This window comes from Ambystoma mexicanum, chromosome 7p, assembly GCF_040938575.1.
Source record: "Ambystoma mexicanum isolate Mex_15411 chromosome 7p, UKY_AmexF1_1, whole genome shotgun sequence".
Classification (NCBI taxonomy): domain Eukaryota; kingdom Metazoa; phylum Chordata; class Amphibia; order Caudata; family Ambystomatidae; genus Ambystoma; species Ambystoma mexicanum.
Window position 1 is genome coordinate 11394344 of NC_090939.1, and position 18176 is coordinate 11412519.

At 49.3% G+C, this 18176-nt stretch overlaps 1 protein-coding gene across 1 annotated transcript in view; it reads left to right on the forward strand.

Annotated features, from left to right (window-relative positions):
- LOC138525615 (fibulin-2-like) overlaps positions 1 to 16424 on the forward strand; it is a 33637-nt gene extending 17213 nt beyond the window's left edge. Inside the window, exons 2-3 of the mRNA XM_069635661.1 lie at positions 8255 to 8372; positions 13841 to 16424. Of these exons, the coding sequence (XP_069491762.1) occupies positions 13847 to 14359 (513 nt within the window). The 5' untranslated portion in view covers positions 8255 to 8372; positions 13841 to 13846 and the 3' untranslated portion in view covers positions 14360 to 16424. The remainder of the gene's footprint in view (positions 1 to 8254; positions 8373 to 13840) is intronic.
- Positions 16425 to 18176: the final 1752 nt, after the last annotated feature.

The window sequence follows — 18176 nt, forward strand, 5'->3', positions numbered from 1 at the left end:
CTTTGTCTGTTTTGTTTCTACTGTAGTCTAAGAGCCGACTCTCAGTGCTTTGATGTAAGGGAGGTTCCGGTGGTCCTTTGTCTGTTTCACCGTTTCTACTGTAACATATGAGCTGACTCTCAGTGCTTTAATGTAAGGGAGGTTCCGGTGGTCCTTTGTCTGTTTCGCCATTGGTCCGTTGTCTGTTTCGCCATTTTTATTGTCGCATAAGAGCAGACTCTCGGTGCTTTGATGTAAGGGAGGTTCCGGTGGTCCTTTGTCTGTTTCGCCGTTTCTACTGTAGCATAAGAGCAGACTCTCAGTTCTTTGATGTACGGGAGGTTCCGGTGGTCCTTTGTCTGTTTCGCCGTTTCTACTGTAGCATAAGAGCAGACTCTCAGTGCTTTGATGGAAGGGAGGTTCCGGTGGTCCTTTGTCTGTTTCGCCGTTTCTACTGTAGCATAAGTGTTGACTCTCAGTGCTTTGATGTAAGGGAGGTTCTGGTGGTCCTTTGTCTGTTTCGCCGTTTGTACTGTAGCATAAGAGCAGACTCTCAGTGCTTTGATGTAAGGGAGGTTCTGGTGGCCCTTTGTCTGTTTCACCGTTCCTACTGTACCATAAGAGCAGATCCTCAGTGCTTTGATGTAAGGGAGGTTCCGGTGGTCCTTTTTCTGTTTTACCGTTTCTACTTTAGCATAAGAGCAGACTCTCAGTGCTTTAATGTAAGGGAGGTTCTGGTGGTCCTTTGTCTGTTTCGCCATTGGTCCGTTGTCTGTTTTGCCATTTCTATTGTCGCATAAGAGCAGACTCTTGGTGCTTTGATATAAGGGAGGTTCCGATGGTCCTTGTCTGTTTCGTTTCTACTGTAGTATAAGAGTAGACTCTCGGTGCTTTGATGTAAGGGAGGATCTGGTGGTCCTTTTTCTGTTTCACCGTTTCTACTGTAGCATAAGAGCAGACTCTCGGGGCTTTGATGTAAGGGAGGTTCCGATGGTTCTTTGTCTGTTTTGTTTCTACTGTAGTCTAAGAGCCGACTCTCAGTGCTTTGATGTAAGGGAGGTTCCGGTGATCCTTTGTCTGTTTCGCCATTGGTCCGTTGTCTGTTTCCCCATTTCTATTGTCGCATAAGAGCAGACTCTCGCTGCTTTGATTTAAGGGAGGATCTGGTGGTCCTTTTTCTGTTTCACCGTTTCTACTGTAGCATAAGAGCAGACTCTAAGGGCTTTGATGTAAGGGAGGTTCCGATGGTTCTTTGTCTGTTTTGTTTCTACTGTAGTCTAAGATCCGACTCTCAGTGCTTTGATGTAAGGGAGGTTCCGGTTGTCCTTTGTCTGTTTCACTGTTTCTACTGTAACATATGAGCTGACTCTCAGTGCTTTAATGTAAGGGAGGTTCCGGTGGTCCTTTGTCTGTTTTGCCATTGGTCCGTTGTCTGTTTCGCCATTTCTATTGTCTCATAAGAGCAGACTCTCGGTGCTTTGATGTAAGGGAGGTTCCGGTGGTCCTTTGTCTGTTTCGCCGTTTGTACTGTAGCATAAGACCAGACTCTCAGTGCTGTGATGTAAGGGAGGTTCCGGTGGTCCTTTGTCTGTTTCACCATTTCTACTGTAGCATAAGAGCAGACTCTCAGTGCTTTGATATAAGGGAGGTTCTGATGGTCCTTGTCTGTTTCGTTTCTATTGTAGTATAAGAGTAGACTCTCGTGCTTTGATGTAAGGGAGGATCTGGTGGTCCTTTTTCTGTTTCACCGTTTCTACTGTAGCATAAGAGCAGACTCTCGGTGCTTTGATGTAAGGGAGGTTCCGGTGGTCCTTTGTCTGTTTCGCCATTGGTCCGTTGTCTGTTTCGCCATTTCTATTGTCGCATAAGAGCAGACTCTCGTTGCTTTGATGTAAGGGAGGTTCCGGTGGTCCTTTGTCTGTTTCGCCGTTTCTACTGTAGCATAAGCACAGACTCTCAGTGCTTTGATGTAAGGGATGTTCCGGTGGTCCTTTGTCTGTTTCACCGTTCCTACTGTACCATAAGAGCAGACCCTCAGTGCTTTGGTAAGGGAGGTTCCGGTGGTCCTTTTTCTGTTTTACCGTTTCTACTTTAGCATAAGAGCAGACTCTCAGTGCTTTAATGTAGGGAGGTTCTGGTGGTCCTTTGTCTGTTTCGCCATTGGTCCGTTGTCTGTTTCTCCATTTCTATTGTCGCATAAGAGCAGACTCTCGGTGCTTTGATATAAGGGAGGTTCCGATGGTCCTTGTCTGTTTCATTTCTACTGTAGTATAAGAGTAGACTCTCGGTGCTTTGATGTAAGGGAGGATCTGGTGGTCCTTTTTCTGTTTCACCGTTTCTACTGTAGCATAAGAGCAGACTCTCTGGGCTTTGATGTAAGCGAGGTTCCGATGGTTCTTTGTCTGTTTTGTTTCTACTGTAGTGTAAGAGCCGACTCTCAGTGCTTTGATGGAAGGGAGGTTCCGGTGGTCCTTTGTCTGTTTCGCCGTTTCTACTGTAGCATAAGTGCTGACTCTCAGTGCTTTGATGTACGGGAGGTTCCGGTGGTCCTTTGTCTGTTTCGCCATTGGTCCGTTGTCTGTTTCGCCATTTCTATTGTCGCATAAGAGTAGACTCTCAGTGCTTTGATATAAGGGAGGTTCTGATGGTCCTTGTCTGTTTCGTTTCTATTGTAGTATAAGAGTAGACTCTCGTGCTTTGATGTAAGGGAGGATCTGGTGGTCCTTTTTCTGTTTCACCGTTTCTACTGTAGCATAAGAGCAGACTCTCGGTGCTTTGATGTAAGGGAGGTTCCGGTGGTCCTTTGTCTGTTTCGCCATTGGTCCGTTGTCTGTTTCGCCATTTCTATTGTCGCATAAGAGCAGACTCTCGTTGCTTTGATGTAAGGGAGGTTCCGGTGGTCCTTTGTCTGTTTCGCCGTTTCTACTGTAGCATAAGCACAGACTCTCAGTGCTTTGATGTAAGGGATGTTCCGGTGGTCCTTTGTCTGTTTCACCGTTCCTACTGTACCATAAGAGCAGACCCTCAGTGCTTTGGTAAGGGAGGTTCCGGTGGTCCTTTTTCTGTTTTACCGTTTCTACTTTAGCATAAGAGCAGACTCTCAGTGCTTTAATGTAGGGAGGTTCTGGTGGTCCTTTGTCTGTTTCGCCATTGGTCCGTTGTCTGTTTCTCCATTTCTATTGTCGCATAAGAGCAGACTCTCGGTGCTTTGATATAAGGGAGGTTCCGATGGTCCTTGTCTGTTTCATTTCTACTGTAGTATAAGAGTAGACTCTCGGTGCTTTGATGTAAGGGAGGATCTGGTGGTCCTTTTTCTGTTTCACCGTTTCTACTGTAGCATAAGAGCAGACTCTCTGGGCTTTGATGTAAGCGAGGTTCCGATGGTTCTTTGTCTGTTTTGTTTCTACTGTAGTGTAAGAGCCGACTCTCAGTGCTTTGATGGAAGGGAGGTTCCGGTGGTCCTTTGTCTGTTTCGCCGTTTCTACTGTAGCATAAGTGCTGACTCTCAGTGCTTTGATGTACGGGAGGTTCCGGTGGTCCTTTGTCTGTTTCGCCATTGGTCCGTTGTCTGTTTCACCATTTCTATTGTCGCATAAGAGCAGACTCTCGGTGCTTTGATATAAGGGAGGTTCCGATGGTCCTTGTCTGTTTCGTTTTTACTGTAGTATAAGAGTAGACTCTCGGTGCTTTGATTTAAGGGAGGATCTGGTGGTCCTTTTTCTGTTTCACCGTTTCTACTGTAGCATAAGAGCAGACTCTCGGGGCTTTGATGTAAGGGAGGTTCCGATGGTTCTTTGTCTGTTTTGTTTCTACTGTAGTCTAAGAGCCGACTCTCAGTGCTTTGATGTAAGGGAGGTTCCGGTGGTCCTTTGTCTGTTTCGCCATTGGTCCGTTGTCTGTTTCGCCATTTCTATTGTCGCATAAGAGCAGCCTCTCGGTGCTTTGATGTAAGGGAGGTTCCGATGGTCCTTTGTCTGTTTCGCCGTTTCTACTGTAGTATAAGAGTAGACTCTCAGTGCTTTGATGGAAGGGAGGTTCCGGTGGTCTTTTGTCTGTTTCACCGTTTCTACTGTAGCATAAGTGCTGGCTCTCAGTGCTGTGATGTAAGGGAGGTTCCGGTTGTCCTTTGTCTGTTTCGCCCTTTCTACTGTAGCATAAGAGCAGACTCTCAGTGCTTTGATTGAAGGGAGGTTCTGGTGGTCCTTTGTCTGTTTCGCCGTTTCTACTGTAGCATAAGTGCTGACTCTCAGTGCTTTGATGTACTGGAGGTTCAGGTGGTCCTTTGTCTGTTTCGCCATTGGTCCGTTGTCTGTTTCACCATTTCTACTGTAGTATAAGAGTTGACTCTCTGTGCTTTGATGTAAGGGAGGATCTGGTGGTCCTTTTTCTGTTTCACCGTTTCTACTGTAGCATAAGAGCCGACTCTCGGGGCTTTGATGTAAGGGAGGTTCCGATGGTTCTTTGTCTGTTTTGTTTCTACTGTAGTCTAAGAGCCGACTCTCAGTGCTTTGATGTAAGGGAGGTTCCAGTGGTCCTTTGTCTGTTTCACCGTTTTTACTGTAACATATGAGCTGACTCTCAGTGCTTTAATGTAAGGGAGGTTCCGGTGGTCCTTTGCCTTTTTCGCCATTGGTCCGTTGTCTGTTTCGCCATTTCTATTGTCGCATAAGAGCAGACTCTCGGTGCTTTGATGTAACGGAGGTTCCGGTGGTCTGTTGTCTGTTTCGCCATTTCTATTGTCGCATAAGGGCAGACTCTCAGTGCTTTGATGTAAGGGAGGTTCGGTGGTCCTTTGTCTGTTTCGCCGTTTCTACTGTAGCATAAGACCAGACTCTCAGGTCTTTGATGTACGGGAGGTTCTGGTGGTCCTTTGTCTGTTTCGCCATTTCTACTGTAGCATAAGAGCAGACTCTCAGTGCTTTGATGGAAGGGAGGTTTCCTGTGGTCCTTTGTCTGTTTTGCCGTTTCTACAGTAGCATAAGTGCTGGCTCTCAGTGCTGCGATGTAAGGGAGGTTCCGGTGGTCCATTGTCTGTTTCACCGTTTCTACTGTAGCATAAGCGCAGACTCTCAGTGCTTTGATGTAAGGTAGGTGCCGGTGGTCCTTTGTCTGTTTCGCCGTTTCTACTGTAGCATAAGCGCAGACTCTCAGTGCTTTGATGTAAGGGAGGTTCTGGTTGTCCTTTGTCTGTTTCGCCCTTTCTACTGTAGCATAAGAGCAGACTCTCAGTGCTTTGATGTAAGGGAGGTTCCGGTGGTCCTTTGTCTGTTTGCCGTTTCTACTGTAGCATAAGAGCAGACTCTCAGTGCTTTGATGTAAGGGAGGTTCCGGTGGTCCTTTGTCTGTTTTGCCGTTTCTACTGTAGCATAAGAGCAGACTCTCAGTGCTTTGATGTAAGGGAGGTTCCGGTGGTCCTTTGTCTGTTTTGCCATTTCTACTGTAGCATAAGAGCAGACTCTCAGTGCTTTGATGTCAGGGAGGTTCCGGTGGTCCTTTGTCTGTTTCGCCGTTTCTACTGTAGCATAAGAGCAGACTCCCAGTGCTTTGATGTCAGCGAGGTTTTGGTGGTCCTTTGTCTGTTTCGCCATTTCTACTGTAGCATAAGAGCAGACTCTCAGTGCTTTGATGTAAGGGAGGTTCCGGTGGTCCTTTGTCTGTTTTGCCGTTTCTACTGTAGCATAAGAGCAGACTCTCAGTGCTTTGATGTAAGGGAGGTTCCGGTGGTCCTTTGTCTGTTTTGCCATTTCTACTGTAGCATAAGAGCAGACTCTCAGTGCTTTGATGTCAGGGAGGTTCCGGTGGTCCTTTGTCTGTTTCGCCGTTTCTACTGTAGCATAAGAGCAGACTCTCAGTGCTTTGATGTAAGGGAGGTTCAGGTGGTCTATTGTCTGTTTCGCCGTTTCTACTGTAGCATAAGAGCAGACTCTCAGTGCTTTGACGTAAGGGAGGTTCCGGTTGTCCTTTGTCTGTTTCGCCGTTTCTACTGAAGCACAACAGCAGACTCTCTGTGCTTTGATGTAAGGGAGGTTCCGGTGGTCCATTGTCTGTTTCGCCGTTTCTACTGTAGCATAAAAGCAGACTCTCAGTGCTTTGCTGGAAGGGAGGTTGTGGTGGTCCTTTGTCTGTTTCGCCGTTTCTACTGTAGCATAAGAGTAGGCTCTCAGTGCTGTGATGTAAGGAAGGTTCCGTTGGTCCTTTGCCTGTTTTGCCATTTCTACTGTAGCATATGAGCAGGCTCTCAATGCTTTGATGTAGGGGAGGTTACGGTGGTCCTTTGTCTGTTTTGCTGTTTCTACTGTAGCATAAGAGCAGACTCTCAGTGCTTTGACGTAAGGGAGGTTCCGGTGGTCCTTCGTCTGTTTTGCCGTTTCTACTGTAGCATAGGAGCAGACTCTCAGTGCTTTGACGTAAGGGAGGTTCAGGTGGTCCATTGTCTGTTTCGCCATTTCTACTGTAGCATAAGAGCAGACTCTCAGTTCTTTGACGTAAGGGAGGTCCCGGTGGTCCTTTGTCTGTTTCGCTGTTTCTACTGTAGCATAAGAGCAGACTCTCAGTGCTTTGATATAAGGGGGGTTCCGGTGGTCCTTTGTCTGTTTCGCCGTTTCTACTGTAGCATAAGCGCAGACTCTCAGTGCTTTGATGTAAGGGAGGTTCCGGTTGTCCTTTGTCTGTTTCACCGTTCCTACTGTAGCATAAGAGCCGACTCTCAGTGCTATGATGTAAGGGAGGTTCTGGTGGTCATTGTCTGTTTCGCCGTTTCTACTGTAGCATAAGAGTAGACTCTCAGTGCTTTGATGTAAGGGAGGTTCCGGCGGTCCTTTGTCTGTTTCGCCGTTTCTACTGTAGCATAAGAGCAGACTCTCAGTGCTTTGACGTAAGGGAGGTTCCGGTGGTCCTTTGTCTGTTCTGCCGTTTCTAGCAGACTCTATGGTACACCCCCCCTGGGAACTCCAGCAGCTGACCTTACATTGCCTATTTCCAGAGCAACGTTACTCCGCCTATGGGTGCCTTCTCAATGGTGTATCTCCTTCAGCAGAGTATTATACTGCCAGGGGATAGTAATACTTTTTGGGGAGGACGGAGGGGAAGTCCCTACACGCGCGGCAAAGGCGGGGGAAAGCTCACGAAAAGGAAAGCAGCGCGGCAAAAGGGGATAAAAAGGCTGCGAAGGGCTACAACTGAAGGGGGCGGAGCGACCCCCTTTAAAGCAAGTCGGCTTCCCACTGCAGGCGTCATCCAGCTTTGGCAGTGGGACGCCCGCCTGCCACCGAGGACTTCGTTTTTCCACCCACCCACCCTACAAACAGGACAAGCAAGGAGGCCTGATCGTCGATGTCGCAGGTCGACAGGCGGTGTGGTGGTGTTTGGGCAACCAAACACAAGAGACAGACTCCGGATGAACCAGGGGAAACCGGGAAGGGTCTTTGCTCTTCCAAGACCAGCGCCCCTTGGGAGCCTAAACGGCAGGGGCGTCTGGGGGGAACAACAAGGGCTCAGCTTCCCCCAAGGAAATGGCACTCTCCCCGCCCACCAACACCTGCAGGGGCAGGCGAGGCTCAGGCGCAAGGGTTGGGAGAGTTGAGCCTATGATGGACTTTTGGAAGGAAAGGGGGAAGCATGTTTTTGGACAAGGAGCAGTCGCCGCATCTTCGGAATTATTTCCACTAATGTGTGCAGTGTGTTTATGATATTGTGGAAAATAAATCTGCGGCCTTTTTATGCCAAAAAACAAAGCAAGACTCATGTTACACTTTTCTGGGGGGGAAAAAGAGGAATGAGTTATTGCTATGTCATGGGTCCAAAATGGACGGATGCACGGGTTATTAGCAGCACATCCCCCTGCTGCAGCGAGGCAGGTGACCTGGACTTGCAGCCTCCTTCTCCCTCAGAGCACCGAAGCATTCTTCCAGGCTTGTTTGCCCGGGAAGCGGCCTCTGGGCTTGGACAGGGGCAATGGGTAGGAGGCCTTTGACTGCACACCCTTGCCCAAACGGAACAAAGTGGGGCAATTACGCATTTTACTACAGAGCAAATTGAGGATTTTCTGAGATGCAACCTAAGGGGTGCCAGATGCAGACACATTCTGAAAGTGTCCCTCTAAATGCCTGGCACACTTACCTAACACTTACTCCAGAGTCTGCTACTCTACCAGGGTGGGAGTGGGTGCCTCTCCCTTCCCCCACCCCTCCTTCACATGATAACTCTGGCTGAAGCACTTTGTGGAATTTGGAGGTAAAGTTTGAATCTGCTCACCAATATTTGACTTCCTTTGCAGGGAGAGTGTGGAAGACGCCGGTTGTTCCCCCATTGCACTCCCCGCCGCCCTGGTCTGCAGCCACTTCCGGAGTCGCCTGGTCGAGCTTCCCGCCCACTCCTCTGCGCCCCTCAGCAAGGTATGGAACTTGGCTACTTGCACCCCTTTCAGGCCTGAACGTGTGCCCTCGACACTGGCCATTGGTGAGTGCCAGTGGGCCCTGGGCGGGTAAGACATGGTGTGCTCTGTGCATGTGGCGAACTGAAGGGGTAAGGGACTTTTCATGCCTGGCTAGTAGCTTGCATCTTGAGGTGCTTGCCTCTGCACCAATGTCCCAGAGTGCTCGCCAACCTGTGCTCAGTACCTCCACATGGGAGGCCAGCCGTGCTAAAAAGCACCTGTTTCAATGTATCTATTGGCTGGGCACCCCCTCCCTAATTATAGCCTGGCTGAGTCTACCCCCCACACCCTCTACACCCCACCTACCCGCACCCCGTGCACCTGGTGCTGCCCAGACCATCACCCCTTCACCCCACTGCCCCCACCCCCCATCGCTGGTGCTCCCTGTGAACAGACATGGGGGACCGTCTTTCACAGGAGGGAGCCCAGAGGGCCACCACCCAGATGCTCTTAACATCTGTAAATACTGAAATGCCTTTATCGCGAGTGGCTGCTGTACTGTCGAGAAAGAGATTTCCAGAACCTTCCACGCCACCTGCTGCATGAATGTAGTCATCGGGATACCATGAATGTGTATAGGGTTGTAAAGCCCCCAGCAATAGGACCTTGTGATGCTCATTAATTAAATATAAATATTGCTTGGGCCCAGGTCGCAGGAGGCCAGTGAGAGGAGGTGCTAACTCCTCGTGCCATTCTACTGAGTCGCCCCATTACTCTGCTCTGTCATTACGGTAGAATAAACTCTGATAATGGACCCGGCATTAATCGGACGTTAATGGCCCACTCTGTGCAAATGTATTCCGATAGAATAGATGGCCAGGGTTTGATGGCTTCACCGCGACCAGTGCAGATAACTTTCAGCATCTTTGAGGGTCTTGGCCACTTGGCGATTGACCAGCTCTGCAGGTTGGCACCAAACACCCAGCAGATGCTTGGTTGGTGATGGTCTTAACATATGCAGATAACATCATTTTCAAGGACCCCACAAGTATGTGTCCCCAGCCAGTGGCGTAACACAACATTTGGGGGGGCCCCCCTGCGAGCCATGCTGAGGGCCCCCCCACCCCCAGTTCGGCAAAAAATCCTGGATCGCGCCACACTCTGGGCCGGCCTAAATTACCACGTTTGCGCAATACGGACAAGCGTGCTGCTTCAAGGGTACACTGCACACCGTACTAGGAGCAATGTATATATATGTACGTGATCAAGAAACGGGAGCGTTGGGAAACACGTTGTATCGTGGTTAATCTGTCTCACTGATGCCTAAAATAAAACTGGATACTTGAACAGAATTATCGTTGTGTGACGGGCTGATTTTGAGGAACTTTGAGCTGGCGTACAACCTAAACTTGGAGAGTGCCATCCCTCTTTGGAGGAAGTGGAACTACTTCTTCTTATCTTTGAAACATATCTATATATATGTGTGTTTTAATACATTATACAGCACACTTTCTTAGAAAAATTGTTTTGTAGGGTAACACCAGTCAAAAAATCCAATACATGCAAGTCACCAACAGTGCACAAGAACATTAATGCTTTCATTAATTGAATGCTTTGCTATTAAAAATGCCATGCCACAATGAAAACATGTTCAACCGCCACTTGAGGGGTCCAATGTCTGGGTGTTTGAGGGGTCCAAAGTCCAGGTGATTGAGGGATCCAAAGTCCAGGTGATTGAGGGGTCCAAGGTCCAGGTGATTGAGGGGTCCAAGGTCCGGGTGATTGAGGGGTCCAAGGTCCGGGTGTTTGAAGAGTCCAAGGTCCGGGTGATTGAGGGATCCAAGGTCCGGGTGATTGAGGGATCCAAGGTCCGGGTGATTGAGGGGTCCAAGGTCCGGGTGATTGAGGGGTCCAAGGTCCGGGTGTTTGAAGAGTCCAAGGTCCGGGTGATTGAGGGGTCCAAGGTCCGGGTGTTTGAAGAGTCCAAGGTCCGGGTGATTGAGGGATCCAAGGTCTGGGTGTTTCAAGGGGTCCGAGGTCTGGGGTAGAGGGGTCCAAGGGCCGGGTGTTTGAGGTAAACCAGTGCAATCTTCTTGGTTATTTGGAGGGCAGCCGTTTTTTCTGTCCGCCATATTATGAGAGACCCCTGAATAAGGCTTGACATGATTTCAGGTGAGGTGCCCTGGTAAGCCCACTCTCTTCCCCATTAAGTGGTACCAGCTGTGGCCCAAAGTGCCATTGTTTGTGGGGCAGTTGCCCGATGACCTTGCAGGACCTTTGAGATAAAGGGGACAGGAGCAGTGGGGCAGTCTAGCAAGGCATTTTAGCCCCACCTTGGCATGTGCAAGTCATCGGTGCAGCTGGGACATGCCTTGTTGGCAAGGGCTGGTTTGCATTTGTTTCAATTAAACCTTTACAAATTATTAGGTCAAAACATACATCAGTGATACAAATACAGTACAAACACGCAAAAATAAATATCAACATTTGTTAAAAAATAAATACAATGAATCCATTTTAAAAAGTGCTGCAGTTTATAATGGAAATATAAAAGAGCATTACATTTGCATCGCATATATTTTCATATAAAAGATCAGATGAAGTATTCTCATTCCTTCCAATATTTCATATGGGCCATTACAGATGCAGATTTTCAAAGAAGCCTGGGAGGGCCAGCCCCTCATGAATATTGTGCACATAGAGGCAGCGCTTCCACACCAGTTCTTCATCGTAGGTAATTGAATTTACATCCCAGGGCGTTAGATACTTTGCCCTTAGACCCTGGAGGGGTACACACTCGAAGACCAAGCGCTTTAAAGTCTCCAATTTCCTCATACGAAACCGACAGCAGGCGGCCTCCTCAGAGATCCGGGATCTTCGGAAGTGGAGTTCCCTGGCACGCAACACGTTCCACCGTACTCGGAGTAGAATACCTCTGTAGAAACGATTTGGAAATTGGAGTAAAATCTTCGTTAAGGACCCTCTACATCTTTGCTCATGCTTCAGATGACTCGGGGAAGGATACGAGTGGAAAGCATTGATTGTCTGGATCCAGTCGAAATGAAATAGGGCTTGCATAGCCTTCAAGGGGTTCGAAATCAGGGTCTCCAAAGTCACCCCAATCTCCTGGAGGACTTGCTCTGACCTTACCTCTAGAGAAATTAATACCCGAGAGTAGATTAGGTTTCTTCCCATTAGGTGATACAGGGTATTAAGAATAGGAGCTTTAATTGTTGCATATAGAGACAGGCAGGCCCATTATACCCTCGCCCAGAGGGAGACTATTCCCAATTCAAAGCATATAGCTGGTAAAGGTACCACATTGGGTATTCCTAAAATCCTCTTCCAAATGGTGCCCTCAATTCTGTTAAGGGTTTTACACACTTTATCCCCTTTCAGTTGCACACCATAGATCAATTTCGGAACTATTTTTCCTTCAAAAAACATCATTGCAGGTTTCGGGGGAAATCTTCCGAACTTTCGATCACTCTTAACGATCTGGGCTTCCAGGAGTTTCGCCCTGTGTACCAAAGCCTCATTAACAATCGTTGAGCCTTTATAGATACAGAAATTAAAACCCAAGCATCTAACAGAGTCTGGGAGCTTCAGCGACATACCTTCTAAAAATGCGACAGGAGCGACAGTCTTTGCGCTCTCTTTCCTAAAGGAGAGGATCTTAGTTTTTTTTTAGGGTTGATAACCAACCCATTATCTTTGGCATAACTCTCAAAGTTGTTTATAAACCTTTTCAGCCCGACCTTGGTAAGATCAAAGATCAAGAGGTCGTCTGCATAGGCAAGCAAAATAACCTTTTCCTTTCCTACCTTAGGGGCGTCCATCCCTTCATTCCCAAGTGAAAGCCCAAAATCGGACAGATATTTGTTTAAAAGCCAGGGACCAAGACACAACCTTGTTTGACCCCCCCTATATGTTCGGATTCTCCTCTAGATGTCTTCTCTTTGACCAAGGCAGACCTGGATCCCACAATCTTCGAACACACCACTGATTAGAGTCAATAATCCCGCTGGCATTCCCCACTTTGCCAATTTAGCCCATAAACTGCCCCGGTCAACATATTGCGGCCGTGAGATCTATTGAGGCCATATAGGGGCATCCCCCAGTGAACAGCCAAACCTCCTCTTGGATACATTTTAGAGCGAGGCCATTGATGTTAGTAGAGTGGCCCCTCCTAAAACCATTCTGGAATTGGTCTAAAGGGTGGGCAATACTCGCCCACTCCTCCAAGTGTGAGAGCAGGAACGTCGAAAAGATCTTGCAAGCGGCGTCAATAAGCGAAATGGGACGATAGTTGGTTGGGTCGGTCCTGCTCCCACACTTGAAGATAGGGACCGCATGGGCCGTATTCCAGGCGGTAGGTGTTATACCAGTAGTTAGGATATCTTTAGATTTGCCCATATATTTTGTTCGTCTTTGAAGGTGTTAGTCGTAAGGCCATTAGGTCCGGGGGCTCGAGATCGCTTACATTTACTGATCAGATGATGGATGGTTTGAATATCTATTTGGGGATCCCAAACATCAACTCCAGTCAGGTCAACACCCATCTTGCTAACAGTCTGGGGCAACCCAAACCTATCCTCATAGAACTGCACCCATTCCTGTTCTGGAATTGAGTTGAGCTCGGAGATGGCATAATTTGGGTCTTGCCCATTCACTAGGTACCAGAAGGCATTGATCTCTGCGTTGATCAGAATCCATAGCATGAATTCTGCATCACGTAGTAGCAGGCCATGTTTCCGGAGTTTACAGAAGTTCTTGTAGGACTGCTTAACCTTCCTAATCGACTCCGTGCAGATCGCCTGCTCTAAGTGAGTCGGTTAGATGAATCTCACCTCCCTCCTCAAGGATGTGTTTGCTTCGGCCAGCTCCGCATTACAGCAGTGAGGCGGAGTACTGGGCCTCATCCCCTTGCCGCCAATCCCTACATCCAGGCTGGAGAGCATTGAGCCCACAAATGTCTGGAATCCGTTCGAATTAAAAGGATAAAGTTTCCACTCAAAGGTGGATAGACTGGGTGATGCTTTTACTTTGGATTTCAGATATCCGATATTGACATCTGTCCATCTCGCTGGACTTGCAGCCGTATTGACAGTAACTCGAGGCTGTAGCAAGAATTGTCTGGGGCATAGCAGGATCCTGGTTCTAACTCCGCTTCTATTGGGCAGACATGATCGCCGTTAAGGTTCCTCCCGATTTGCAGTGGCATATGGGGTGTGGGGTGGCAGGGGGGGCGAGTAGTCACTTCCAGACAAATGGCATGGGGATGGAGGAGGTCAGAAGAGTAGGTCTCTGTACAGGGGCTTGGTTCCCAGGGGGCGGTGCTTGCGCCCTTTGCACGCCCCTGGATTGGAGGGGAACTTGCTAGTAAGCACTGGGGGTTGGGGGCTGGAAGGGGCATGGTGCATATGGTAAGACGAGACCCTGCCATTCCTTCCAGCTGTCTTAATGCTCTGTGCCTTCTCTTTTCAGAGAGTGATGCCTTCGCCTTCCCTCTCGCTCTGGCTCTGCTTGTGGATGGCCTGCCTGTCTCCTGGCACGGACTCTAAACCGGACCCCTGTGCCGGGGTGCCGTGTGACCCCCTGCCTATTGACTGCTACGTGAGCATCCGGGACAGCGACTGCTGCAGCAACTGCACCCAGCTTGGCTGCGCCTGCCCGGAGTACTACACAGAGGAATGCTTCTACAGCACGGGCCCCCTGGGCGTGCTCCCCATCGGAGGCAGCTTTCTGAGTGACTTTGGCTACAAACTCTGCACCTGTGTGTCCGAAGGAAACGTCACATGTGCCCCCATCCCCTGCCCTGCCCTCCCACCCAACTGCCTCCGCACACGCACGCCGATGGACTCCCCCTGCCCCCACTGTGTCTGCTCTGGGTTTGGGTATGCAGCTGTGGAGGCTGGCACAGTATTTACAAATGCGTTTGGGACTTGTGTGTGCCCTGTAAATGGGGGCGATCTTAACTGTACTGCGCACCCCACCCCCTCATAAACGCCACCTCTCTTTTTAGCCCCACCCAATAACCTCTGATGAAGGTCACTACTCTCTCTGGAACTATCTGTGATGCCAGCGTTACTCACTCTCTGATGGTGACCCCCCAACCACCCCGCAACCCCCGAACCTGACTCCTTTCATGGTATCACTGCTCACCCTCTGGCAGTGACTGCTCCTTTTCATGCCAGTGTGGCTTCCCCGCTTAAGAAGGCTGTTCCTTTAGATGTAAAGGATGTTCAGCTTCTGAAAGTCACTGCCTTAACTTGTTAATGTAGAAGCCTTTTTGACGTTGACCATGGCACAGGTGCCACGCCTCTTCTTCTTGACGTTGATCATGGCACAGGTGCCATGCCTTCGCTTCTTGATGTTGACCATGGCACAGGGGCCATGCCTCCCCTTGTTGACGTTGACCATGGCACAGGGGCCATGCCTCCCCTTGTTGACGTTGACCATGGCACAGGGGCCATGCCTCTTCTTCTTGACGTTGATCATGGCACAGGTGGCACGCCTCTGCTTCTTGACGTTGATCATGGCACAGGTGGCACGCCTCTGCTTCTTGACGTTGATTATTGCACAAGTGCCATGCCTTCGCTTCTTGATGTTGACCATGGCACAGGGGCCATGCCTCCCCTTGTTGACGTTGATCATGGCACAGGTGCCATGCCTCTGCTTCTTGATGTTGACCATGGCACAGGGGCAATGCCTCCCCTTGTTGACATTGATCATGGCACAGAGGCCATGCCTCCCCTTGTTGACGTTGACCATGGCACAGGTGCCATGCCTCCACTTGTTGACGTTGAGCATGCCATAAGGGCCACGCCACCGCTTGTTGACGTTGATTATGGCACAGGTGCCACTCCTCTACTTCTTGACGTTGATCATGGCACAGGGGCCACGCCTCCCCTTGTTGACGTTGATCATGGCACAGGTGCAACGCCTCCGCTTCTTGAAGTTGATCATGGCACAAGTGCCATGCCTCCCCTTGGCACAGGGGCCATGCCTCCCCTTGTTGACGTTGATCATGGCACAGGTGCCACACCTCTGCTTGTTGACCATGGCACAGATGCCACACCTCCGCTAGTTAATGTAACTTAATGGTGCCATGCTTGATCAGGTGGCTCTTGAGGATCGGCGAAGGCATGGAAGAGGCTTAGTATTTAGCCTAATGGTTGATGGCTTTGTAATCCTGGAAAGCCCTTTCCCACCTTCTCCTGTTCAAGCAAGCACAGGCTGCCAAGGCGACTGATAGAAGACTCGAGTTGGCACACAGAGCGGGCTGGCCCTCACCTGTTGGCATTTGGGGGGTTTGTCATTCGATGGTTAGATTGTGGCCAGGGGGACGTTGGTTAGTATTTGGAAAGTATAGGTAGTGTTTGGGATTAATATTAAAGTCTAATCCATGGGTTGGCCAATGAAGTTGTGTGCTACGGCTCTTGTGTTTTACCAACTCGTGGAAGGTTTTTCTCGGGTTTAACCCACCTGTCTGGCTCTGGAGCACACACTGGAAGCTGTGTGCTTGTCTCGTGTGGTCTGCTCATGGTCTCACGCTTCTGACCCCACACAGAAGGGTCTCTCCTGCCACCACCGAGTGTCTGTCCTGTGCTCCCTTCTTTTGGCATCACCTTGCCCTCCACCTCTGCTTCCTTCCAGCACCTATCAGGGGCTCATGTCCTGAGCTGGGCCTGTGCTTGATCCCCTCTCTCCCTCTACTGCCCCCTCCCCTTAGGATTATAGGTCTAAAGCTGCTGTTAATGGATCGCCTTTCTCCCACTAGTGACCATACAAGCATCACATGGTTGGAGTTTACTTCTCTTTTTTAGCAGCAATGTATTTTAAGAAATGTTTTTAACCACTATGCTGTCTTATTTTATCACACTTTGAAATGAATGTGGATACAATATGATACAACTGAAGGTTTTATGTCTTTAACCTGTTCCTGTGCAACCTGACCTACATTGTATGTAAAGCTACATATCATGTGTGTACAGCCTGTATGTGATGGGATGCTGACTTTTCAAGGCTACTGTTCTCCGAAATAAAGAACTTTACGACTACAAATAAATGGCTAAAATTCGTTTTTAGAAAGAGTTAAGGTTGTAATCACTGTTGCCTTTAACAATCCTGTCAAGAGATCCTCTATCACACTTTTGTTCAATTATTTTTATTTGTGATAATAAAATCATATTTGTCATGAAACTCGCCCTCAAGGATGTGTTGCTACTGACATCAAGCGTGGCGTGTTACATGCCATCTCCATCGACGTGATGCATGACCACATCATGTATGCAAGAGCAGCGAACATCCTATTCGACATGTATATCAGACATGATGTTGCTGATCACATGACCTGTGAGACCATGAAGGCTGCAACAGGTTACATCCCTTCACCCACCTGCCATGGCCTCAAGCACCGCACACACTTCATGACCACTGGCAATCCATTGTGTCTTCAGGGACAGGGAGCCTTTCATCATTAGGTCCCCACCCCCCACCACAAGCCAGTTTCCCGATAGATCTGACCTGCACCCCTCCAACTGGTCAGAGGTCTAATCATGGCAAGTGTTCCATGGGGGGTGGGACAAGACAATCTAGATGGTGAACGGTGGGCCGAACCCTGCCCTCTGGCTTCACCCGACCACCCATCCACCAAGGCGCTAGATGATGGTGGATGGCTCTTGTGGGGGACAGAGGACTGTGGACTAGGACTAATTTAGTCACTATGATGAGAGACATGTCTCTACCCCTCGTGTTCTTGTGAAACGCCTGGCTGAAGTGAGCATGCCCTCCCGGGCTAGCAATGAGAGAGTGGTGAAAGCCAAGGGCACAGTCCTTCTTATCAGAGAGTGCCCCTGAAACTGCTTCAGCTATGACTGTGTGGGGGGCATGGAGGCCTTTGGTGGCACCAAGTCCCCAAACGCAGTAGCCTACTATCCGTCTCATTATAGCTCTTCAAGGCTTTTTCGTCGCCCTGTGGATCGGAAGTCTCTTGTCCTGTCCCAGTTGAACCTGGAGGTCCAGCGTGCCTCATGCTTTGAGTTCTTTGGACCTCTTATGTTGGCTCTGCCTCCTGGTTTATGGGACAATCGGAGGAAACCTCAGGATTGACTGGGGCGCATAGTAAGCACCGTTACATCTCTGGGGTAGCTGGGCAAACGGTCCCTCAAAATCCCACCCACTCTACGGACAGGTGTGGTTGAGGCCAGGAACACAGGCTTCCAAGAGGCCCTGGGCACAATGGGTGTGTGAGCCAACACTGACCGGGCCACATTTGGGTACCAAGGAGGGTAAGACCTCCTGAAAGGGGGGAGACGCAGATGGGGGCTGTCATAGGGCCTCAACCGCACTGGGTTGGAGACAGAGAGAAAAGGATTCTGCCATTAGTGTCTGTGGTTTAATCATTTATTTTTTGTATTTGTTTTCTATTTCGTCCAGCCCTGTATGAGAGGGGACACATATGCCTCCATGTGACCCCCACAAGATTACCAGAGCACAAAGGGATCTTGACCCCTCCAAATTTCAGGTGACTTGCAAACAGGTCTACCAGGGGGGAAAAACTCCTGGTAGATTTTGTGAGTCAACTCCCATTTGTGATTCACCCGCGAGTGTCTGCTCAGTGAGTCTGCGTCATCATTGATCACACCGGCAGCGTGGGTGGCTTGTACACCGGCAGCATGGGTGGCTTGTACACCGGCAGCGTGGGTGGCTTGTACAGGGTGGCTTGTACACCGGCAGCGTGGGTGGTTTGAAAGTGCATTCCAACGACACCAATGACAGTGAACTTTATCTCCTCTGCTGGTATACATTAGACAAGTCT